Source organism: Sebastes umbrosus, chromosome 8 (genome assembly GCF_015220745.1).
Source record: "Sebastes umbrosus isolate fSebUmb1 chromosome 8, fSebUmb1.pri, whole genome shotgun sequence".
In the NCBI taxonomy this organism is placed as follows: Eukaryota; Metazoa; Chordata; class Actinopteri; order Perciformes; family Sebastidae; genus Sebastes; species Sebastes umbrosus.
The window spans coordinates 7,279,974-7,304,878 of record NC_051276.1 but is presented as its reverse complement, the minus strand read 5'-3'; the positions used below and the strand labels follow the sequence as shown (position 1 = coordinate 7,304,878).

The following is a 24,905-nucleotide window of genomic DNA, read 5'->3' as shown; positions in this document are numbered from 1 at the left end:
TACAACCCACCACTCCAAAATATGTATTTCATTCAAATCGATTGTAAACTTTTGGAGTAATCCTATAGTAATATCCAATACTGAATCACCATTGTCATTGAACTAGTAGCTTCTGCTAGTGGAGCTCCTCACTTGTTGACTGAGAGCGCAGTTGTCAGATCAGCTGTGCTTCACAGTACATTTCTTCCCAGGCTGTTCTCATACACCATTCGTAGCAAAACCTACGAAAAAGTAATGCAAATCGTATAAATACCATGAAATCAATTTGAATGTAATCCAAGTATTTGTGAAGAATAAAGTGAAATAATAACCGCCATGTAGGGAGGAAACCAGAAGTCAACGTTGATGTATTTGTCACATAACTTCTATAACTTCAGTTACGCCACTTCCGGAGTTATTTGAACCCAAACCACGATCTTTTCCTAAACCTAACTAAGTTGTTTTGTTGCCTAAACCTAACCACGTCAATCTTTTCCTAAACGTAAGTAGTTCTATTTTGAAAAGACTGGAGCAGAAATTGACACATGCATCACGTGTTGCTTGAGGAAAACACACGAGAAATGAGGAATAACTTTTCATGAGAAATCTACGAACTGTTGTACGAGAATCCGTTTACTTCCTCATTTAAAGCTTATTAAAATACAGAAAAAAAACAATCATAGTCTGATAACTCATATGTCATAATAATATGCTGCTGAGCTGTTATAGGCTTGTTTTGTACTGAACAAAAATCACCATGCCATGAAGCTGTAGTTTCAAAAGGTTTTGGAATCACTGGTGTAGTTTGTTTATAACTATTATTACTGATATAAATGATTGCTAAAAATATGAGCCACGTTGTAATAAACTGGGGTTAGCCTATTATTTACAGTCCCAGAACAAGCTCCATACTAATTACTAGACTTATTAGTTGATTGTAATTAAATGAATGTCACATTAACCCTTAATTGTCTCTAACTATAATCTCATCCAGGTTTACACTCTGTGTTGTCCAGCGGGCCATATGCACCCCAAGGTGTGCTGCATTCACATTCACAGAGAAAACCCTAAATTTCTCCATCACCTCGGACGACAGAGAAGGTCACTTCAAAGCGTGGACTGAGTCACAGGAGCAATAGAAGCCTGGGACCGACAAATGCACCAGTTGTAAAACTTAACAAGGTGTGAATGCCCTCTGCGTGCCCTGGCTCTCCAGTATGCAAGGGCAGTCTGTGGAAGTTCTTAGGGCTTGTGGTACACTGCAAAAAATGTTAATTCTGACTAGATGGTGTCTTTTCAATCGGAATAAACTACTTGACGTAGTCCAATTCACATTTGGATTACATCCATTAAGCAAAGCTTTTGATCAACTGACATGCTGTGATGAAGGTCTTGTATATTGAAAGCTTGGTTAAATGGATGTTACCTGATCAGATGGAATGCCCAATGGACGTCAATTTATCACATTTAATCATCAATTCACACCTTGAGCAACACAATTAACAAGTGGCCCGAAGTCCATTGTTATCTCACCGGGATGATCGTCTGGTGAAACTCAGCCGATACACAAACTCAAGGGAAAGTAGGTAAAAGTCAATTGCTGTGTTCACCTTCTGATTTAATTTCAGATCAGGTGGTTTCGCCTAACTAGTGTGAAATGAATGAGAAGTTAATTTCAGCTGTGAAAAGCAACTCACTATTGAATTGGCTTTAAAAATGTTGCTGCTGTAGACTGCTACCTCGATACTATCACAATACAGTCTAAACATAGTCAGGGAAAACCACAAATTGTTGTATACCTCGCATAGTTAAGGCTCTATCATTTGCAACAATACTATTTTTGTTGCACACTTTTTGGTTAAGTTTAGCAGTAAAGGTCTGGTTTCCCTTAGTTTCAAACAAGACTAAGAGTTTAAAGCCATGAAAATCAGGGCATCATCAAAGTTCTCAAAAACCATGAATGTGTGAACCAAATTGCATCCAACATCTCATGGTGGCACTAGAGGAAAAGTCAGTAGGATTCATCCTCTGGGGCTCCTGAATATCTGTACAAAATTTAATGGCAATACACCCAATAATTGTTGAGATATTTCAGTCTGGACCAAAGTGGTGGACCAAACTGACTGACAAACATTGCCAACCCCCCAAAACATCCTAGTTTAGACCCAGTCCACAATGTTTTATATATATAGCAATGAAAAGACTGGATTTATTTTTGCATAAACTTGGCGAGATCAGGGTCAGTGTTGAAAACAGAATCACGTGAAATACAGCGGTGCAATTTTATTTTCTTCAATATATATTATAGATTTAAGCCACTGTGGTCAAAAATAACAATTACAGGATAATAGGGATAAGATAGATAAGATAGAACTTTTTAATGCCATGAGAGAAATTGTTGTGCAGCAGGTGCAGTATAAAGTAGGAAAAAGTGCAAATATATAGAGTGCAGAAAAAAATAAAATATAAACAATAAAAAGATTATCGATAAGATGCAAAAACAAATGTACACAATGCCAGAAATGTAAACAGCTTAACAGTAAGTGTCATAAATATAGTTAACAGTAAGGTGCAAACCCAAAATATACACAATGCCAAACATATAACAGGTTAACGGTAAGGACCACAGTCTTCTTACTTTAGCAAAAGTAGCTAGATATGGGCCTAAATGTCAGGTTGAGGTGGGCATTTTTTACAGTGTAGCAGCTCTTGGGTGGGAGGAGTAAGTGTTTGGAGAGGACACATCAGGTGGCTGGTTGGACCACTGGTCCTGGACACTTCTGATTTATCTGTGCGTTTCAGAATTATGTTGCTGACCTCTTCACCTCACTGCCATTTGTGTCACCCCCCAAGTTCTGTTCAGGCAATCACCACCCGCCCCCCCAACAAACCCTACCAACCACAGAGGATACCGCCCACTACAAGCTGCGGTGTCATCTACAGTTCGGTACACACACAAACACACTTGGTCAAAAATAAATGCTAGTCATACTAATAATAGTCACACAGAGAGTCGAACTTTGATTCACCTCTATTTAGATCTTAGCCTGCTGAAGAAAGGGACTTTGAAATGGTCTTTAAATGCAACACGTTTCTCTTTTGTATTGTATTGTTCTGTATTACATTAAAACATTTTTGATTTAAATGACCTACATGATCGTCGTCAAGGTTTATTAGGCTTTAATGCACCACTATTATTGCACACATCTACATATTATCAAGTGTTATGTTGGCTGATAATGAAGGTCTATAGTGTATAGAATATCTATATTGCATATATTGTATATATGCAAAAATGTTCATCTGTGAAAATGAATGCTGTCACGTTGTCTCAGCAAAAAGGTCTCTGAAACAGCTTCCAGCATATCTACTCTTAATTATGAAGAAATGCCTTTCCATTACAGTTTTAGTATAATTTCACAGTTTCAGTCTTCATGTGTTGTGAGTGTGTTGAATAAAGTTAAATAAATAACAGTTGTGACATTCTGTAATATATAGTTTATGTCGTTACATATCAGTCAAATCATACTAAAAGCTTTATGGTGAACTAGAAAACAGTCAGTTCTATGTCCCATTGAAACTGCCTTTCAGAAATGAGACTATAGCACGCTCTACTGGATGTAAAAAGTTAAGGCCGCAAGTCTCAGAAATGAGATGCCACCTATGAAATGTTAGACCTCAACCAATACTAACACTTTATTTACATATTGGTAAAATGTAATTATACCGTAATTCAATTTATATATGAGTTGCTTTGCAAATTTGCAAGGCTCCAATACATGTGGAAAGCAGGTGTTAAGGGAGATTGGGGCAACATTAAAGCAATGTTTGGTTAAGATTAAAAAAATAATAGATGAAATAGAAGAAATGAATTAAGAGATATAGATAGTGAAAGTTGTCGTAGACTAATCATTTAAATATCAATGTTGGAGGCAGCTGAGAATCGGTATTCCATCGACCCCCCCGGGACACCCAAAGGTGTGATTTCTGACACTTTCTGGGGGACGGTTGACTGATACTGTCGTCTCTATGGAGATGCAAATACAAATACAATCACATGCATGTACAAGCATACAGCATATCATTTATATAATATAAGGGCTGTAACACATGACCATGACTGCTCAAGATGACATCGTCAAACTGCCTGTCTTGTTTGACCAAAAATCCCAAACTAAAAGACATTGACAAAGCCTCACGACGGAGTAACTGGAACCAGAGAAGTTCTGGCAAAACACAAAAAATTATAAATAAATTATGTAGAATCAGTGTAGTCAAGGCCCTGCCCTAAACATGCAGTACATCCATGCAGACAAAAAGTAAAAATTGGAAAATAATTAAGGTCGAAAAACAAAAACAAAATGCGTACAGGCCAGTAAGTCTGAGAATATTATTATTCTGTCTGAATTGTTGTGGCTGGTTTAAATCTTCATGGTTAGACTGTTTTGGGACTCAGTATAACAGGGTTTTAATCTACTGGTATGTCATTTACCACTTTCTTGTGACTAAAATGACCTTGAGTCAAACAAAACCATTGATAACAGTGTGTGACACTGAGTTGGTTTAGCAGGGATTGCTTTAGAAAAGAAGATGGTGGAAGTGATGCCAGTATGATCCTGGGATAAAAGATTAACTTCAAGCTGTTTGTTTTTTTTCTAACACAGTAAAAAGAAAAGTGACTGGGAAATAGGTGGAGAACAGGATGAAACAGGGTTTGTGGAAAATGTAGTCTTATTTGAAGAAAGAAATTAAATGTTTTTTGCAATATAAAAAAACGTTCTAAAAAAGGGATCTGTTGAAATCTCACCACTTTGACCTAACTTGATATCCTCTGGATTGAGCTGTAGAAGTGGTTTACCAGATTAAAAAAAACTAAATAGTGAAGATACATATCATTATTATTATTATTATTATTATTCACAAAGTAAATGTTAAACTGTTTTTGCACAATTTTGTATGCAGGGTTTCCAGTGGATATATTTCCTATTTTATTTTAATGTTCAATATGTATAATGTTTTGTATGTTCAATTTCTACATTTCCTAATGTGAATTTATTAGATTGTTTTTGGAACGTCAATATTTTGGTCTTTACCATATTTAAGATTAGTGCCCATGTTTGACTGAACTTGAGGAGGATGTCCAAGCTCTACTGTAAGCCCTCTCTGGAGGTAGACAGTAGAACCAGGTCATCAGCAAATATCAGATCAGCTATCAGTGTCTCCACTAGAGGGTGTTATTGCATCAGACTTGTGAAATCTTCACAGTGGAAAAGAAAACATCTTCAGGCTATTTGACAGAGTGGCAGGTAACCACAAGCAAAACAACTTTTCCCCTCAGCTTTACTTTCAACAGTTTGATCGTCTATGCAAGTCTGCGTTCTTCACCGCTGTTACGCCCCACCCTTGGGCAGCCCTATTGGGGCGAAACAACACTCTAACACAGACCCAAACACAGAAGACACCTTTAAAACGCTCAAATCCATCGGATTTATTTACAAGAAAATATGAAAAAGACAATATATCAAGTCCTGAAATGAGAGGCAGCAAAACCAGCAGAACCCACACCAGAAGCCTCTCTCTCTTCTGCCGCTGCTGGCACAGGAGCTTTTAAGCACCTATTTCACGACCTCAAATGCAGCACACCTGGGCACCTCGTTGAGGAGTGCAGCACACCTGGGCAGAGATACAAGGGACAACAGCACAGGAAACACATACAGCCGTAACACCTCTACCCTTAAAACAATGAATAATTAGTCAGTCACGTTGTCACTCAATCACACACAGTAGTACAAAAAAATGTAAAGTTTAGCACAGCACTAATATAATACACAAGAGTTCACTGTGACTGATTACCACCATATTTATTCATTGAAATGAAGTGTACTTGGCACTTAAAATGGTTGCTACTCAAGGCTGCATGTTAGCGTAAAACATAGCTAAAATGCACAGATCAGAAGCACTCAGTCCACAAGACTCAACACCTCACTGCCTGAGCATATAGCCTAATCCAAACTGCACAGTCTGGAACATAATGTTAGCGGCCAACACTACACACTAGAAACCTCGTCAAGCGTCAATCTGAAGCAAATCATGTGCAATTAAGTCACAACAGATTGGGACTACTGCTGGCAAAAAGGTGTTGACTTGGGTCAAATGTGGAACAAAAAGATGTTATTGCACACAAAAGGGCCAACTAAGGTGCTGCCATAGAGTTTAAGGATGAGCAGCAACCACACAAGTAGCCAAATTAGTGGTAGCCCTTCCCACAAGGTACAAATGTGGTCGTCCAACCACATACACAAGTTACTGTGATGGACGTAGGAAACCAGCAACATAAACTGGGCATACTCACACCCACCACTCTAAGATCCAATGCTCTGTGGAGTGAGCACATCCCGAACAGGTCACGACACAACTAATTTGCTACAATTAAATACACAACAGCAGTAACACACAAGTGACCACACCAAAAAGTGGATTGCAACAACCACAACACAAAATGGTCAGATTGTAGTCAACAACTACACACAAATGTTGCCAACTTACACTTAAGCAGCACTTTTCTACCGGGCTGTCTTGGAAAGTATCGTAAGATATGGCATCACAGCCTGGTACGGTAACCTGACTGTGCAGATGAGGTCACAGATTTCTCGCCTGGTGCAGACTGCCATGAAGATTATGGGGGTCAAAAACCACCCTAACCTCCAGATGCTTTATGAGCAGTCTGTCATCAGACAAGCACAGAAAATTGTGTCAGACCAAACTCACATTTTACATCAGGAGTACCAACTTTTACCTTCCGGCAGGAGAAATAGAGTCCCACAGTGCAGATTGAACCGTTACAAACATTCATTCTTGCCGATGTCTATTAAACTCCTCAACAACTCGTAACATAAAGCTATCATAAGGACAGTGCAATATGTTTAGACAGTGCAATATGTTAAATTGGGACAGTGCAATATGTTAAATAAGGACAGTGCAATATGTTAAATTGGGACAGTGCAATATGTTGCATCTGTATAACATTGGACTATTATCTGTGCAATACGGGAAAGACGGTAGACGGTGCAGTGCACTACCGGGGTGCAATACCTGCCATGGTGTGCGTGACAGTGTGTGTGATAGTATGTGCCATTATGTACGTGGACTGTGTATGTGTTGAAACGTCTGTTTCTCTGAAACTGTTTCCCTGTCTGATGTGGAATTTTTTATTATTGTTGTTGATGCTGTTTTAATTTCGTTTTTATAACTGCAGTTGGACGGAGTCTAGGAAAAATTTCCCCACAGGGACAATAAAAGTAGATCTTATCTTAACTCACAAGCGTCCCAACAAACGTGGAGTGCAGTTACCACAATCAAAAGGTCACAAACCACAAGTTACTGCAGGCAGGTATTCATTACAGCTACACAAAACAAAAAGTAGAGTCACAAACAAATAGCTGTGTAAAGTGCAAACTGGGGAAACAAGCTGTAGAGAGACGCGCCAACCCGCCTACAGAGATGGCTAATTAACCTAGCTAGTCTTCAGTGGCTTGCCGAGCTCGAGGCAACTTTAAACGCTGAACTCAGTGCATCACCGAAGATCAAAGATGTAGCCAACTGTAATACACTGAAACGTACCCCCACTCAGGATTACCACCAAAAAATAAGAGGATGTTCTAATTCGGACGAGCCCCCATTTGTTGCGCCCCACCCTTGGGCAGCCCTATTTGGGCGAACAACACTCTAACACTGACCCAAACCAAACACAGAAGACACCTTTAAAACTCTCAGAAGCCTCTCTCTCTTCTGCTGCTGCTGCTGGCACAGGAGCTTTTAAGCACATCCTTTCCAACCTTGTTTAGCAAATGCAGCACATCTGGGCACCTCGTTGAGGAGTGCAGCACACCTGGGCAGAGATACTGGAGAGGGAAAAGGGACAACAGCACAGGAAACACATACAGCCGTAACAACCGCACAATAAAATTGTGAAAGAAATTGGCTTTTGTTTCGTTTAATCAACAAACATGCTCCTTCTTTGATCAGCTTTTCAACATCCTGCAATTTGGGGCAAGATGAGCCAGAGCCAAACTCTCCCGACAGTTTGAGTGCTGATTAATCAGACTTTACGATAACAGATTTGCTGTCGGCAGGAGTTTATTATTGTACAACTGTGACATGTTTTTGTCTGTGTTAAAGTAACTTTTGCTGTGTGGCCCCGTCTGATACCATCATGTTTGTTACTGATGTCACGGAGCCAGATTTCCTTTTAAGCAGCTCTACCTCAGGTCTCCGATAAAGGAAACGAAACTTCCACTGTTGTGGCAAAAGATCAGAGCTCTTTGGTAAATGGTGTGAGAGGTTGAAATCTCTTCACATTAAAGGCTTTTGTCTACCTGCGCTGGAGAAACCTGCTCTGACTCGAGTACACACACATGAGAAAGTATTTGTTTAAGAGCCTAAGTGACTCAGAGGTGAGATTACTGTAATTATACTGGAGGTGCTCTTTTGCCGTTTTGAAAGGAATGAGTTATTCACGATCATAATAGCCGGAGGACCTGGGTCTGATGATTAACAGCTCCGTGTTGGTGACTGTGAGTGGAGACTACCAACTGTAGTAGTCAGAAAGTAGCAGAGAGTTCATCCTCATAACATTAAAGCTTCAGTAGGCAGTATATTTTTGGCAGCATTGGGCAAAAATTCCATAATAACCTTTCAGCATATTGTAATTCAAGTGTTCTGAGAGAAAACTAGACTTCTGCTCCTCCTCATGGCTCTGTTTTCAGGCTTTAAAAAATCTCCCATGATGGGAGAATTTGGCCAATCACAGGTCAATTCAGAGAGAGAGCGTTCCTATTGGCTGTGCTTCCGGATGTGACCGAAACTTGGTGTTCCTTCACCAGATTTCACAATGGCGGTGGTGGCGTCACAAACTTTCTCATTTTACAGCTAAACCGTGCACTACAAGATGATTCTGAAAACATTTGAAGAAAGTAATAGGCATTAACGTAACATAATATTGATACATATTTGATCAGCGCTGCCTAGTTTGACCGTTTGGTCGGAGTTCGCGAGTGATTGACAGCCGGCTCTCATAGACAGCAGCTATGGAGGACACCGGACACCGGACACCGGACCGGAGGACACAGAGGCACATGATTTTTTTCAGGTTACCTGTTTCATGTCCTACTGTCAGGATAGAGTGACCTTTTTATAAAAATAACTTTTTTTAACCATATTTGCTCCAATCTCGCCTACTTCAGCTTTAAGTAAAAGTAATCTAATAAATCTGAGTAAGAGTAAAATGTTGCCCCTTTAAATGAACAGTGTTGGATGTGATTTTTACAACTCTAAAAGGCTGAAACATCAAAATTCAAACTAGATTGAAGCATTTAATGTTTGTGCTCTGTAAAAGATGCGTTCATTAAATGAATTTAAGTACAATATAACACATCAAAACACATAACTGTAAAATGACCAAATTAAAAAATACATTTAAAAAAAAAAAAGTATAGCTACTCGGTGATAGCAACAGGAGTAAATGTGATTAAGTTCTTTCACCTCTTTGTCTCTGTTTTTAAGAGGATCCCTCACTTTGGAATGAAACCAAATAAATCACATAAATGAGCTCAGTGAAGCTTTCCAGAATGTTTTACAGCCGTCTCTGTCTGTGTGTAGCAGCTTGTCTCTGTGGGATTAGTCATGACAGGAGGGCGCGGGGCCAGGGTTTGTCCTCCTCAGAGGACAAGAACAACAAGGAAAGTTTAAATCCAATTTTACTTTCATTTCTATAAAGATCTGGAGTTATGTTTTCAGGGGTAAGTTACAGTATGTATAGATGTATAGTTTCCATCTGTAGCCTTTGAGTGCTCTGGAGTCTCATGCTCTCATTGGTCCTTTATATATAAAATATTTATATGTACACCTATTTTTTCACATATACACGTAGTCCTAGACAAATTCCTTATATGACACGTATTTGGCAAATAAATCTAATTGTGATTTAGTGCTTGTACAAATAAGTTATTACAACGCTCATTAGATTCAATTCAGTGCATCAAGTGTCCTCTGATGCCAAGTGTCGGCCCAGATGACTGATCCTATAATAATTTATCAGTGCTTGGCAGTTGTCACCCTCCCTCTGGTTGGCGGTTTCTGACTGCGTTTTTTGATAAATCCAGAAAACAACCAACATATTATTTTCACCTGTATCTTTCTGAAGATACGGAATATTATTTGCCATTTCCAGCATTCTATCTAAAACATAATCATCACCACTGCTACATCTGGAGGCATGAATACAAATAGCATAAAAAAAAATAACACATTTATTAAATCACATTTTACAGAGATTTATTTTTTATTTTTTTTACAATGATTGTTTAAATGCAATGGTGGAAATAGTATTCAACACATTATAAAAAATATTCCATTATAAGTAAAACTCCTGTGTTTTACACAATAGTACATAAGCAACAAAATATGCTCAATGTAAAAGTGATGCAGAATGCCCTCCCCGTTGATCATTATTATTAATGCATTAACATGCAAGCTCGATGCAAATCTATAACAATGCATCAGATTTTATAAACTGATTTTGTGTGTAAAACCTTGATCTGAAAAGTAATTATTAAAGTACAATATTTCCCTCTGAAATGTTGTGGTGTAGAAGTACTGTATAGAGTAGTATAAAATAAAAATGCCCAAGTACCAGTACCACAAAATTATCATAATCAATAAACAAAAAAATATAACCATAAGAGGTTTCTGTACAACGTAAGCTCTTGAAACACCGACAGTAGAAAAAACAACACACAGACAAATTTCGTGTAATGTTTCATTCCAGGTCTCTACGCTTTCTTCTCGTTCTGTATCATCCACTGCAGCGCTCTCAGCCTTTTCTTCACTTTGGGATGAGCGCATATGGCCTTCCTTGCGTCCTTTACATACAGTCTGTGGAAAGAAAGAAAAATATGTTTCAGTTTTGGACAATAGCAGAAAAAAAATATGTTACTATGAAAATGAAGCATTTGGCTCATTGTTGGTCTTACATCAGTGCAGGGATGTCACAGGCGCCGTTGCTTTGCTGCACGCTCATCCTTTGAACCTTCAGCAGCACTGAGTCGGGGACGACCTTTTTTGTTGTGATGCAGCATTTTGGGATGCCAGCTGCAATGTGGGATTAAGATCCATTATAAGAATGTTGGACAAAAATATAGAATAACAGAATATGGCAATTGAAGAAAAAAAATGGTGTTAAATTTGTTCTCACTGAATGAACTGTGTCTCTGTGCTATCTGTGCCATGCAGTCAACTCAAATCTCCCCAAAAGATACCAGCGGTGTAGTGGAGGGTATACACAGGTATACAGGGTATACCCACCTCTTTTTAATGTGGTTTACAGTATACCCACCTATCAGCCAAAAAGCTATTGGGATATACAGGAGAGTATACCCACTTCCTCCTCAGTAACCTACTCATCTACGTAGTAGTACACCAAACTCATCAACGACCACCACACCACTGATTATTACCATTTAGGTTTGACCAAAACAGCTTTAGTGGTTTACCTTTTTTTCCCCAAGAGTACAATATAATATTAGGGGCTTGGGTTTGGTTGGGTTTCAGAGATAATGACAAATAAAATTGAAAAAAATCTAAAGTTTTAGTTTGTGAAACTAAAAAGCAGCTGGACAACAACACAAATATTAACATCTTCTGCTTTTCCTACAACACATGTGCAACTTTCTAGGTTAATATGAACAGAAATCTACCACTTAACATTACTTTACTTTTTTATCTATGTTCGCCCCATACAGAGAGAATGGTTACAGCACAACTGCACTTTCCGTTCAAAAAATCTAAACATCTCTAACTTATTTAAGAGCGTGTACATATCTCATCCTCTGATAAAAATGAGTGTTGTCTAGGTTTTAACATCGTCACGATAACGGTGTCCTTACCTTCAGTTGAATAGATGGCCAAAGCCGCCAGACAGACAATCAAAAACACAACTTTCAGCTCCATGATGACAGAGAACATGAGGTTAGGGAATGTGTCCTTGCTCTTTAAATACTGGCACTGAACACACACACACGCATACACCTGTTCACCCACCCACCAACAAACAGAGGCAAGCGTGTGAACATGTGCTCAAACCTCCCGGCATCTTTCTGAACAAGCAACATGTTGCTAAACACAAAATTATAAAACAGGAATGATTAAGTAATTAAAACAAGTTTTTGTGGAAATAAATGTTACTTTCATTTGAACGTGAGTCTTTGTTCAAACAGATGGTGGTGGAGGAGTGTGTGGTTCAGGTATGCTTACTCGGGCAGGCCCCGGCAGGTTTAATAATCACTCTTTTGATGGAATTTTTTTTGATTGATAGCTATAAGCTCAGCAAACGCCACTCCCAGAGTCACGAAAGATAGGATATGTAGTTTATACAATTGGGATCAAACAAAAAATTAGCTAAGATCACATATCAAAGTTGTCGAAAGGAAAGGGAGATTTATCAAATTTTATATTTATCATCTTGAGACAAATCAGTATGCGTGTGATTAGTGCAAGGCTCTGTTTAGTGTGGAAAAAATAATTATGTTAATTACCATTTGGGTGGCGGTTTGGAGTAATGAGACCTGAGTTTAAGCACCTGAATCAGCGAACATTTGCCCCGCTCAAGTGTCCATGAGCGAGACTCTTTCTCTGTAAACGACCCTGACCTTTGACCTCCCTGCAGAGGGAAGACCTAAAAAAGTAATTTACAGATGACGGCAAATAAAAATCGGACATTTGGCAACATACGGTACTTCTCAAATACTTGTCGAGCAGGTATTGATAAATAAAGGATTGATAGACAATCCGTGTTGACAGAGATATAGATCTGACAACAAGATATCATGTTGAAGCTGCAGCTCAGCAGCAGAGACTCCACATTCATCGTGTGCTCAGGTGTGGCTTGCAGACTTCAGTCACATGTTGTGCAATTCAACTGAGCACGCAAACCAGACAATATAATTATTGGGGGGGGAAACTCCAACTGTTACCCGTGGGAATTTTTCTGCTGTCAACATTGACAGGGTTACAGAAAGTGGGTGACACGTTAGCTGTCAAAACAAATGAATGCAGCGTCTGAATGATGTTTGGTTTGCAATTCATTTTTGAGCATTCAACAATAATCCCATATAAAGCCTTCAAATCTGAGTTATTTTGTTTCCCTTCCGTCTGAGCCAGTTTGACATACAGTAGATGTAATACCCTCTGTGTGTGTTTTCCCTTGTAAATTAAATCTGGAGGATTTGTTTTGGTCTAGTTTGACTACAGTGGCTGCATTATCAAATCTACTGACAGCTTGAAATCTGAATATGTCTGATGAGTTACTCTGCATTTTGCAGAAATTATTAAAGGTGATTTCAAGGAGTAAATGAATAGGAAGTCAAGCAGAACTTTACAATAACTCAGCCATACAACAATATTTCATTCAGGGCCCCAAAATGGTCAGTACTGCTACTTTCACAACTTTAACACTTTAACTTTAACAACTTATTTCAGTCCATGAGGAGGTCATGTTGCTCTGGCTCTATCTTTCAGGTGTGGAGAGGTGGTCATGTTGCTCTGGCTATATCTATCTGGTGTGGAGAGGATGTTGTGTTGCTCGGGCTCTATATGTTTGGCATACAGAAGAGGTCGTGTTGCTAAGGCTCCTTCTGGTTGGCTTGGAGAGGAGGTCGTGTTGCTCTGGCTCTATCTATTCAGCGTGGAGAAGTGGTCGTGTTGCTCTGGATCTATCTATCTGGCGTGGAGAGGAGGTTGTGTTGCTCTGGCTCTATCAGGATTGTCGCGATCCTGTACAGATTGTAAACCCCCCTGAGGCAAATTTGTGATTTGCCTCAGGGGGGTTTGGGGCTATACAAATAAAATTGACCAGACTTGACTTTAGGTTAATTTAATCTATGCATTATCCGCTTGAATACACCATGTGATCATGTGTATTTAATCATCCACAGTTTGCATCTCCGATGCAACAGTGAGGGGCAGGGCAATGTGTGTAATGAAGGCTTTTGACAGTAAAAGGATACATCAGTCAGATTTATAGCAAATTTCCGAAAATTCAGAATCAAGTCTTCCCCATATGCCACTCAAGTATAATGAACCAGTCGAAACAGGTAAATGTCAAAGTGTGGGAGGTTCTGCCTCTTGTTCTAGCTGGATCTGGGAAACAGACCAAACACCATTGCGTATACTGTTCTGGCAGAAACATCTGCTTTTAATCATCACACACAAAAGTTACTGACAATTAGAATCCACTTTCTTTCATTTACGCCAACTCCACATGTTGATACACATCAGAGAGAGTTATGTGGGTGTGTGTCAATTCATGTTATCGGTGCAACAAGTGACGTGTGTGCTCAGCTATTCGATAAATGGCCATCTTTTAATATTGAAACTCCAAACCTTCTTTAAAAACACCGGCCTTTGTTGTGCTCTCTTGACCTTTATATCGATATCAACCGTAACTCTAGTTTGCTGTAAATGGTCGCACCCAAACTGTGAGAAAAAATAAGATGAACTAAGTTCAAACGCTGGGCAAGTGCAGGTGATCAAAACGGATTATTATTATTATGGTTGATTTCTCAGAAGTAGTTGGGTAATTATTAATCCCTTTCATTCGCTTTCGTTCTTACTGTCACACACACACCCAACCAGACAAAAAATTAACACGTTTTGTCAGTGAATCATCGGTTAAAAGTGTAATTATTTTGAGCGTGGGACACACAAACAGACAGCAGAAGGTTTTTTTGGTGGTGATTCTGTATTGTTTCTCATATTTTCAATATACAATAATATGTTTGCAACACAAGAAGTAACTGCTTAAGCATCGTCATTCAGCTGTTTTACATGGATGTCTGTAATCTCTGACTTATTTACAGTGTTTTCGGCTATAATTCACTTATTTGAAATGGAGCTCTGAGGTGTGTTATGTCCTCTCATATAGAATACAATTCTGTTTACAGTATGTGCATTAGTATATACATTTTATATGGTTGGAACAAACATGAAATCTACTTCACATAGCCAATATCATGATTCCTCTCACCCCAGGAATTGGATGAAAATAGCCAATTACTAAAGTTAAAGACAGTTCTCTTGCTGAGAACGTCTTTACAGATACAGGGTTAAGAGAAAACAAAGTTTGACTTGGCATATTAATGGTTCAAGGTTCAAATCTCAGGATTGTAGTGGGACAGGGATCTTCATTCTGTTGTCCCTCCTGGCCCTGAGAGGCAGAGGAGCCTCCACAGACAGCGGTGTCAGTACTCAGTCTGTCCTCTGGTGGCCACATGCAGCAGGCGCAGCAGCAGCTCTGCGGGCGAGCTCCCTGCAGAGCCATGGGCCGGATCTGAGGCCTCGGTGTCCCCCAGGCAGTCAGGGTCCACCGCACAGCTCTCTGAGGAGGAGGAGGAGGAGGAGGAGGAGGAGGAGGACTTCATTTAAGTTGTGCCCCAAAAAACTATTCATATCATATTGGGACTTAACTCGTCTGAAATGTGACAAACATCAAGTGTACCTGAGTTACAGCAGAGTCCTAAAGCAGCGCAGCGTCCTCCCTCAGATCCACAGGGTCTCCCTCCAGCCTGGCAGGGCGTGAGCAGGTAGTTCTCCTCCACGCAATGAGCTGTTTCTGGGGCGCCCAGCAGGCAGCCGAGGCCCTCACCGCAGCAGATACTGGGGCCGAAGCAGCGGCCCCTGTCTCCGGGGCCGCAAGACATGCACTGTGGAGGCGAATCAGATGAATTTAAGCATTAATCAGGTGCTATATAAATCCATGTCAATTATTGTTGGAACATCTGGCATTGCCATCTCTTTTGATGCATTTTCTAGATCTTTTTGTTTTAATGTTCAGACAATTTCACTCTTCTCTCTCTCATATTCAAACGACATCGGTAATGGGAACACTATTAGACGAAAAACTAAATAATGTCAAATGGCTGCATGATTGCTGTTGCACATTTATCTCATTTAAGTATATGTTCATGTATATTTCTAATGTTGTTAGAATGCTGTTTGTAAGTCCTGACGAAGACCTACAGTGGTTGAAACATGTTGGCTTTTTAAATGATTTAGCCACTACAATAAAGGTTTTTTAATATATTCTCTTCCTCGTTGCTACTTTTTTGATATTTTGGAGTGCCTGGATTGCCTTCCTGTTTATCTATATTTCTAATGTGTTTATTAATTTGCCTCTATACCAGAAATCCTGAGAATAAAAAGAATATAACGCTAAAGAGTTTCATACCATGCTGTTTTTGTCTCCCTTATAAGCTACAGTACACAAGTGTATCACTTTTTAAGGTAAATATGTTTATCTAATTTTATGCTCCTGAAAAAAGAAAAAGAAATGCTCTATTTTCTGCTATCTTTAACGTATCTTGCACAACTTTACATAATTTTTCTGTTCTACTTTGTAATTTGCTGTCATAATTGACTTTTACACACCAGATTTTGCTCCATTTTTTACTAAGTAAAGTGGCTGGGTTGCTCTTAATACATCTGAAATTCTTGTATACTTTCAATTTCCCTCATTTTATCCACTGAATTTCCCTTATTTGACATAGATAAAACTTAAAATAGTAGCTTGAGAAAATGTCCTATCAAAGACTTCCAAAGGAATAAAAGAAGAAATCTAAGAAAGTCAAAGATGATAATGACAGAAGAAATTAGGCAAAAAAAAAAAAGAAGCTGCTGGTCCTCCTCACCTGTCTGATGCCAGTCTCCGGGAGCGCTCTTTTGCCTCCTCTGGGACAGTTCTGGATGTAGCAGGCGGATGAGAGAGTGAGGAGTCCCAGGACGCACAGCAGGGTGGACGAGGAGTGAGGCATCTCTGCAGGTTGTGGATGATGAGTTCCGGGTGGATGGATGGATGTGTGACTGATGATGTCCCCGGCAGATGCCTCACTTATAAGCAGATGGACATGACCCGACAAAAGCGACTGACACTCGTATATCTGACGTCAGTGTCGTGCTGTTTTACTCTCCACGTGTACGCGCACCCGAAGGCCACTTGCACCGTGCGTGTGCGCGAGAGGTCGCAGCAAGATATGGCTCTGCATCAGATGTGTGCCATCTAACAAATCTACAGAAGAAAAAAACAGCTCAGACAGAGGAAGATGCCTTTTCTGTATTCAGGACTGAGCCATCACTTATTTGGAATAACTTGTGTGAATAATTTGATGGCAGGAGGGCACACACACACACACACACACACACACACACACACACACACTGGAAATGGCACAAACATGAACAACTAATTAGACTTGTGGACAACTAATTGGATGTTAATGCAATAAGGGCACTGATTAAGTACATTTCATGGTGATCATGAACAATTCTGCTGCTCATCACTGTGGGACAGGCATTTTTTGACTTTGTGTCACATGAAGGAAAGTGTCTGCCAGCATCATGTCAACCTCGAGGTCACACTGATCATCCTCCTGATGCAATTTAAAACTGTTAATGAGCACAACAAGATTAGCATTTCAAGTAAGCATAAACACCTCATTCCGTTCAGTGGCTTGTTTGTTGCATGCTTTGGGTTGAATCTCACCTATTAGCTGCCGTGGTGCTAATTTACAGGTTTAAATGATATAAATGGCAAAACTGAGCATCTATAGGCTGCAGGGGTGAAGGAGTTCTTTAATTAGCATCACAGCATTCAAGCTTGGAACTTTTCAATAAATAAAAAAATGTGGCTTTTGCATTACTGTACTCCTGAACCGTATGAAATAATAAAAAAATGTTTTTAAATTTAATTAAATAAAAAATATTTTTAAAAATGTCCCCTCACAAATAGAAACAACTCCTGACACCTGTAATAAATATTGAAATAAACATATTTCAGTAGTGAAATAAAATGTATGTTTGAGGGTGGATTTTTTTTTAAACCTTTTTTTTTTTTTTAAACAATTCTGACATGTATAAAGGAAAAAAAATAGTCAATTTGACAAGTAGTACCAATCCAATACACAGTCTGATTCTGTATAATTTTAAGTGCTTTATTTACCACTTGTATAGCTCAAACAGTGCAGCTGATGTCTCCCTTTCACATGCAGAACAACTGATTCCAGCCGTACCGGAGCGGATACGGGATCATGACCTTGGTTAAGCTTAATGTTGTCAGGGAAACTGACACATAAATTGTGCTGTTTGTGATTGTGAAGCCCAATAAGCACTGTTTTTCCTGACTTTGGTCCATTTAACCCCGTTGTGCTCGCAATAAAAGGCTCATGAGAAGTAATTAGGATGTATATGTGGGCAAGGACACTCTGGAGGACTTGTAGCCTCTGCCAGGAGACAAACATTTATTTCCTAACACTGCACCTTAAAGGAAAAACAGTTATAGGAAATAATACCATAGAGGCATAACACAAATTATACCAACGTTAAAGAAGTTCAGCTTTTCAGTACCTGATAAACACTTGCCATTGTGGGAATTAATGCCAGAACATACAATTTAATATTAACACATCAAAAAAGTAGTACATTAACAGTCCAGAGAAGTCCTTATCGGTTACATTTCATTCCCACATTTCTCTCTTAAGACAAGAAAACCTACCACAGAGTGTGGGGAGTGTAAAGTGAATAGAGTGAAGAGGGGAAGGCTGAGCATGACCCGGTATGTTTCTTCACAATGACCACACAGCCTTGAGTCGTCTCAAAATCCATTTGAATTCTTCTGTCCTCTTGTTACTTTTGTCACCCAACCTTTTTCTTTGCTGCAGAACCAAGGCTGCAACTACACTTCAATGCTCGATGAAAAAACTATGACGGGGGGGGGGGGGCGAGGTGGAAGAGATGAGAACAAGATCTTTTACGCAAGATTTTTGTAAAGGTCTTTGCTTTCAGTGATGTTCTTTCTACGGATGGGGACATTAAGAATGGAGTTGATTTTGTGAGGTCACGGGTCCAAGATAATTGGAACGAACATAATTCACTGCTAGACTTGAAGGACTTATAATGCGTGTGAATAAGAAATAATATAGAAATAATACAAAAATATAGAAATGAGGAATGAATAATGTCATGGATATTATCATATAATCCAACAACTGTCAAACATACAGTATCACATCTGTAAAGACAGCATCAAACCAAGTAAACAACCTACAAATAAAATGTTCTGCCGATCCGTAACTTTCAGCTGTAAATGTTTTTTTCTTCCACTTTGAGTTCAACATGGTCGCAACGCTAAAACGTCACGGCTTGAGTACAATCCTGTCTTCACCTTCAAAGCAATCCTCCTCACTTCTTCACAGGCTCTAGAAAGGCGTAGGTTTGCCCTTTTTCCACGGTATCCGTCAGTGATGCACACGTATGACATCACTGCGTGGTGTAGGGCTTTGGCAGGCCAGACATAAGATGTGATTGGATGTTGCTATAGTGACAGAGTTTAGTGGTTGTGAATCACTCCGCAGGCAGGAATGGCAGAGCAAGTGACCGCAGGTTAAACGGTAGATGGATGATGCAGATTTGGAGTAAGCGGAGACCGAACAGGAACAAGCAGAGCACGTCTTCTCACCTGCCGACCAAACGTGAGGGAAGATCAATCAAACAGTCAGTGGATTCATATTGATTTATCATTAGAGATCAGAAACACTGAACACTTGTCAAAACTCCAACACAGTCATATGTTAGTGTTTTTCTGTGCATTTCAGGAATTCTTTTGTCATGTGTTGTAAATGAAATCTTTAGTTTACCATCCTTTCTCTTAATCAACAAGATTCTCAGATTTCCTGCACAGCTGAATGCCTTACAACAATGAATCTGTGTTATTTGAAGGTCTTTTGGTTGCAATGAATTGCCCTACACGTATACTCCATTTTGTCCACAGGAAGTGCAGCATCAGACTAGCCACTGAATGAGTGAGCTATGACAGAATCACATTTTAAAATCACCTTTTATATTTACAGAGGGTTGTCATATGTATGTTTTGACACTGAAAAGATTTAAAGGAATACTTCACACTCAAAATAACAAATTTGTATATAAATTACACACCGCGTGTTGAATTCTTTGTTGTTGTAACTTTGTTTTTGTCGCAAACCTCCACGGTGAATGGAGAATCAAAAAACAGAGAAAAGTCTTGATGAATCAAAGTAAATGGGGTCACCGTTTAACAACAGCAAAACTATATAAAAAATCTGTTTAAATCTCACACAACTTGTGCAGTATAATCCAAGTCTGGTTTATCCAGTCGTATGCTCAGTCCTTCCCAAACACATGCATCTTCGCCAAAATCGTACTATTTAAAAAACTTCCGCCACTACCGTCTGATGCTTGCACATGCACGCTGCGAGTCCGTGCATGAAACGATAGTGGTTGACGTGTTTTAAATACTGAGCATACGACGGGATAAATCAGACTTGGATTATACTGCACGAGTTGTGTGAGCATTTGTAAACACATTTTTTATATAGCTTTGCTGCTGTTAAACCTGGCCTCCGTTTACTTCAATTCATCAAGGATTTACTTCTTTTTCAGATTCTCCATTCACTGTGGAGGCATGCGAGAGTAACAAGGTTTTCTTCAAGAATTCAAGATGAGTAATTGATATACAAATGGTCATTTTGTGGGTGACAAATTCCTTTAAGGGTAGACTATTCCTTTAACTGTTTCAAAGTAGACTTTTCTAAATCCTACCTGGTGGCATGCCTGGAGTTCCTGCAGTCTGACAGTGCTGTGAGGAGTTCAGTGGTTCAGAGTCAAGACCAAGCCGTCTCTGCTGAGACAAGTTTGAGGTGAAGGAGGGTCGGCCCTGCAGGGCGGAGAAGAGGGCCTCGTCCAGACTGGCTGACAAACGCTGCTCATGAGAGCTGCAGCTGGGGACTGAAGAAGTATGGTGAAAGAGTAAACATCGATACAATAGACAATTTAGCGGGAGAAAAAATGGTGCAAACATGTTTTCAGATCTTACAGAATATGTTATATTCACCTGAAACTGCATCATTTCTTGGTCTTTTTGTTTGAGGTAGTAGTTGCTTCTCAGCTGTCAAATCTTCTGTTGATTCTTTGGAAATTCCACTTAGTTCTCGTTTCTTTCTTCTCCCCAACTCTGATTTACTCTCTGCACTAAGGGGCTGGGGGTTAAATGTGTGATTATCTGACGAATGTCCTATTCCAGCGTCTTCTATTTGTGTAGTCCTGTTTCTGGTGCCAGTATTATATTGACTATCATTGTTGTTTATTGAGCTTTCCCTGAGACATGGCGAGTACTGGGACTGTCCATCTACCTTGGAGGCTATAAGTCTCGAGGCCTGTGGATTCTCTCCCTCTCCCTGTCTCCCCAACATCCCGTCCCTCCTCGTCATCCCTGTCTGCAGGATGAAGTGGTCAATGCGGCTTTTCAGTTGGGGGTTAGGAAGAGGCTGGGAGGTGGAGGTGAACGGGACGCCGGTGAAGGGATCGTTCGGGGGTCGACCCCAAGTGGCTTCCCTCTTCTGGTGCTCCTCCAGCGTGGTGTTGTCCACTGACACACCACTGGGCAGCAGCATGGGCAGCATCATTACCTCCTGGGTTATCTTGTCAAGGAACTCTTCTGGGATGGAAAGATTGCTGGAGTCAGACAAAAAGCCAACAGATAATTATCAACAGTGTAAGAAAATTAATACCCTTTATTAGTATGAGACAACAAGCAGATTATACTGAAATATTTTCTTTTGCTTCACAAACACATACCTTGGAGGTGTAGCTGCTTGCAGTGGTGGTTTTGCCGGGCTTGCAGAAGGGGCAAAAAACACAGGTCTTGGCAGCCGTCTCTGGCTGGATTCATGGACTCTTTTAACCCTCTCCACTTCTTCTGCAGAGCAGCAGCGAGCAGGTTGTCCCCACACGGCCAAAGCCTTGAGCCCCAGAGCAGATGCTGCACCGCCAAATGGCAGAGTCACGCGAAGTTGTGTCACGGCGCCTAATGAAAGCAGACCCCGACTCCACAGGTCCTCTTGCCGACAGTTCGCAGGTTGTGGAGGTAGTGTGGAGAGGAACGGGGGCCGGGGACGGAAATTTGAACGTGTGAAACAGACTGGGGTTTCCTCCCTAAGTTCACAACGACCCACCAGTTTAAACTCTGGTTCAGGATTACTGGATTCAGTGTTTGACTTGAACGCATTGCCTCTTTGTTGAGGCTCATCTAGAGCCTCTTCACCCCACCGTTGGGCCTGACGTCTCCACTGGTGGCCATTACTCTGTCGAGACTTACTGTCATGCTCTTGTTGTCTTTCTCTGCTCTGTTTCTGGTCCGTTACCTTCATTTGTTTCTTTTGCTGAACCCCTTTTTGGCCTTGGCCAAAATTCTCGGTGGGTAGCGGATCAGAGCTGGTGCTAATCTCTAGTTTCTTGCAGACCTGTCCTCGGTCCATACCCCAGGGCCACAGATCCACATCCACCCTGCACAGCTCCACCTGGAAGCCAAACTTCAACGTCACCTGAGAGGAGTAAAGGAAAAAAAATAATATTACTGTATTAATTATAGAGATGAATGTTGCCACAGATCCTACCCACTTTTAAAAGTTTTGCAAATATTAAGATGCTAAAAAATATAATGTGGATGTTGTTAGAATTATAAGAGCTACTGCAGTCTGCCTTAAGGGTGTTCATGCCTTAGGCTTGTAACTTGAATATCAGATGATATTCAAGACTGCAATGCCATTCAATTTAACTTTCAGGACAATACGCAAGTGGAGCCACCTCAGTGAAAAACAATAATCAGGAACTTTGCTTGGCAATCTTCTCATCTAAAGTAAACCTCCACCCAAGTACGATAGCATCATCTTACCTGTACAGGTGGACGTAGGAAGTACTCCAGCTTGAAGCCCCGCCTCCGGAGAGCAGGGTCAGCTGACACAAGGTTTGTGACATCATAGCCATCTGCACACAGCTGCAGTTGAAAAATAACTTTCATTTTTCTGGTGTGATACATAACAAACCTCATGTGTCTGTCCAATTAAATTGGTTTACTACAGAGTGTTGATTTTAGACATCTTGTTAATACTTCACAAAAAAGTATTACTATTCTGGAAAACTTCTAGGTTTCAGGGACTCATTGGAAATGTGGCTCAGAGCAGCACGTCCAAGTGAGACTAAACAATAATGCAACAGAAAACTGTAAAACATCACATGTAAAGAGAGATGACAATATAAAAGACGATGGAAAAAAGGTGAGGTAGAAGAGGAGTGAAAAAAAATATATCATTGCACAACTTTTATCTCAAGTGTGGACAAAATACAGTCTTGATCAGATCGCAAAATACAAATAAACGAAAGAACATAACAAGGTCAGTTGTGATTCAGTCTCCCACACACCACTTTGACCCTCTGCTTCTTTATTTTCACATCTACAATACAGTATGTCCTCCACCTCCATCCTTTGGTATTTCGTGTCTATCTACATTGATTCTTCCTATTCATCTCAGCACATGTTGGACCTATTCTTTACTTTCAAGGTGAATGGTACTCTTATAAGACACTACTAGAGTGTACAAATTAGTGTTTTAGCTTGTTTTATGTTCCAAGTAACTGCTGCTGACACCTATGTGAAGCAGCAGTTTTGTGCTCCAGAATTATTAGAACTGACAGGAAAGCATCGCACATGTTTAATAAAAAAAGATTGCTAGTTACGTGAAAGGTCCATGAACTTTGTCTCACCTTGTTGCAATGAACTGTTGTATAAAAGGGTGGCAGACAGAGATTCACAACCATATTCTCCAACCTGCGAAGACACAAATTGCTTTTAGAGCTGTACATGCTCCTTTGCGTCACTTATAGTAAGTTTTTAGGTCAAGGAAAAATGAGGTATTCAGTGAAAACAACTCTTTCACACCGACTCACATTGATACACCACAATGTCGTGCAGTTCTTTATGTGTTTACATCAATACAAAACCTTGGACATCATGACCAAACGACCATCAGAGTGACTGAATCACTTCTCCTCAACAATTTTCAACAGTGAGTTCAACGAGGTAAACTCATACAATACTAGTAATTAATATAGTGATAAAAAAGGAGGACAGTGACTTCCACTTGTGCTTGCCATCTAGCAACTTACGGTTCATTGATAATAGATTAATCTTTTCAGTACAATTTCAAGCTGTAATGCGGTCGATAGTTGCAGCATTTCAAAGCTGAGTTTTTAATGCTGTTCTTAATAATATATGATAGTAAACTGAATATCTAATGAACTGTTAGTCAAAACAACCAACCTGAATAAACCTGAACCTGTGATGACAATTTTCACAATTTTCTGACATTTTATGGACAAAACGATTAATCTAATAATGGAGAAAATAAATGTAAGATTAACGGGTAATGAAAATAGTATAGTTTCTTTTCTTTTAAACAGAGTTTATTTCTGAATTTTGTTTATAAAACTCTGACAATCCATTGTACAAACATTTTTGGACTGATAGATAGCCCACCCACCCCCCACCCATGACAATACCCAGAGGGCACTCAAAAAAAACAAGTGTACAAAAATAAATATAAATAAATAGATAAATAAAATAAAATAAATAAACATAAATCATGATAAATTGTTTGAGGTCTAGGACAGTACTCCCTGTCATCTAGGGCACTGACATGCATTAAACAAGCACAGGAGTTAAGCCAAAGAGTTGAACACAAAGACAAATCCGGGGCCCTTCCAATGTTTCGTTTGAAATATTCCTGGTCAAATACACACACACACACACGCACACGCACACGCACACGCACACACACAAAGTTGTTGGTAACGTTCCGTTAAAGAGAGAAAAACCCACAATGGTCACTGAAATAACTTGAAACTGACAAAAGTAATAATAAATAAAAAGTGGACTTAATGGAAGACGACCCAGGAGGACACCAAATCATAAAAAAGCGAGACTGGAATTTTCCAAAATGCATATTGAC

The 24,905-nt window shown here is 39.8% G+C and overlaps 3 protein-coding genes across 3 annotated transcripts in view; all 3 read right to left on the bottom strand.

The window, feature by feature from the left end:
- Positions 1-10,289: 10,289 nt before the first annotated feature.
- Positions 10,290-12,080, bottom strand: ccl27b (chemokine (C-C motif) ligand 27b). Its single transcript, XM_037776820.1, has 3 exons — positions 11,922-12,080; positions 11,010-11,127; positions 10,290-10,911 (listed from the first exon to the last, which is right to left on the bottom strand). Exons 1-3 carry the CDS (start codon positions 11,998-12,000, stop codon positions 10,809-10,811), a joined length of 300 nt encoding a protein of 99 aa, XP_037632748.1. The 5' UTR covers positions 12,001-12,080; the 3' UTR covers positions 10,290-10,808.
- A 2,619-nt stretch (positions 12,081-14,699) lies between these two features.
- LOC119492393 (arginine vasopressin) lies at positions 14,700-16,884 on the bottom strand. The gene is made up of 3 exons (XM_037776805.1): positions 16,719-16,884; positions 15,530-15,734; positions 14,700-15,409 (listed from the first exon to the last, which is right to left on the bottom strand). The coding sequence occupies exons 1-3, from the start codon at positions 16,839-16,841 to the stop codon at positions 15,273-15,275; spliced, it is 465 nt and encodes a 154-aa protein (XP_037632733.1). The 5' UTR covers positions 16,842-16,884; the 3' UTR covers positions 14,700-15,272.
- A 1,910-nt stretch (positions 16,885-18,794) lies between these two features.
- Positions 18,795-24,905, bottom strand: part of ubox5 (U-box domain containing 5) — a 7,965-nt gene continuing 1,854 nt past the window's right edge. Inside the window, exons 2-7 of the mRNA XM_037778171.1 lie at positions 23,662-23,725; positions 22,793-22,894; positions 21,697-22,442; positions 20,954-21,573; positions 20,662-20,847; positions 18,795-19,540 (exon numbers count right to left, since the gene is read on the bottom strand). Coding sequence (XP_037634099.1) covers positions 19,320-19,540; positions 20,662-20,847; positions 20,954-21,573; positions 21,697-22,442; positions 22,793-22,894; positions 23,662-23,715 — 1,929 coding nt within the window. The 5' untranslated portion in view covers positions 23,716-23,725 and the 3' untranslated portion in view covers positions 18,795-19,319. The remainder of the gene's footprint in view (positions 19,541-20,661; positions 20,848-20,953; positions 21,574-21,696; positions 22,443-22,792; positions 22,895-23,661; positions 23,726-24,905) is intronic.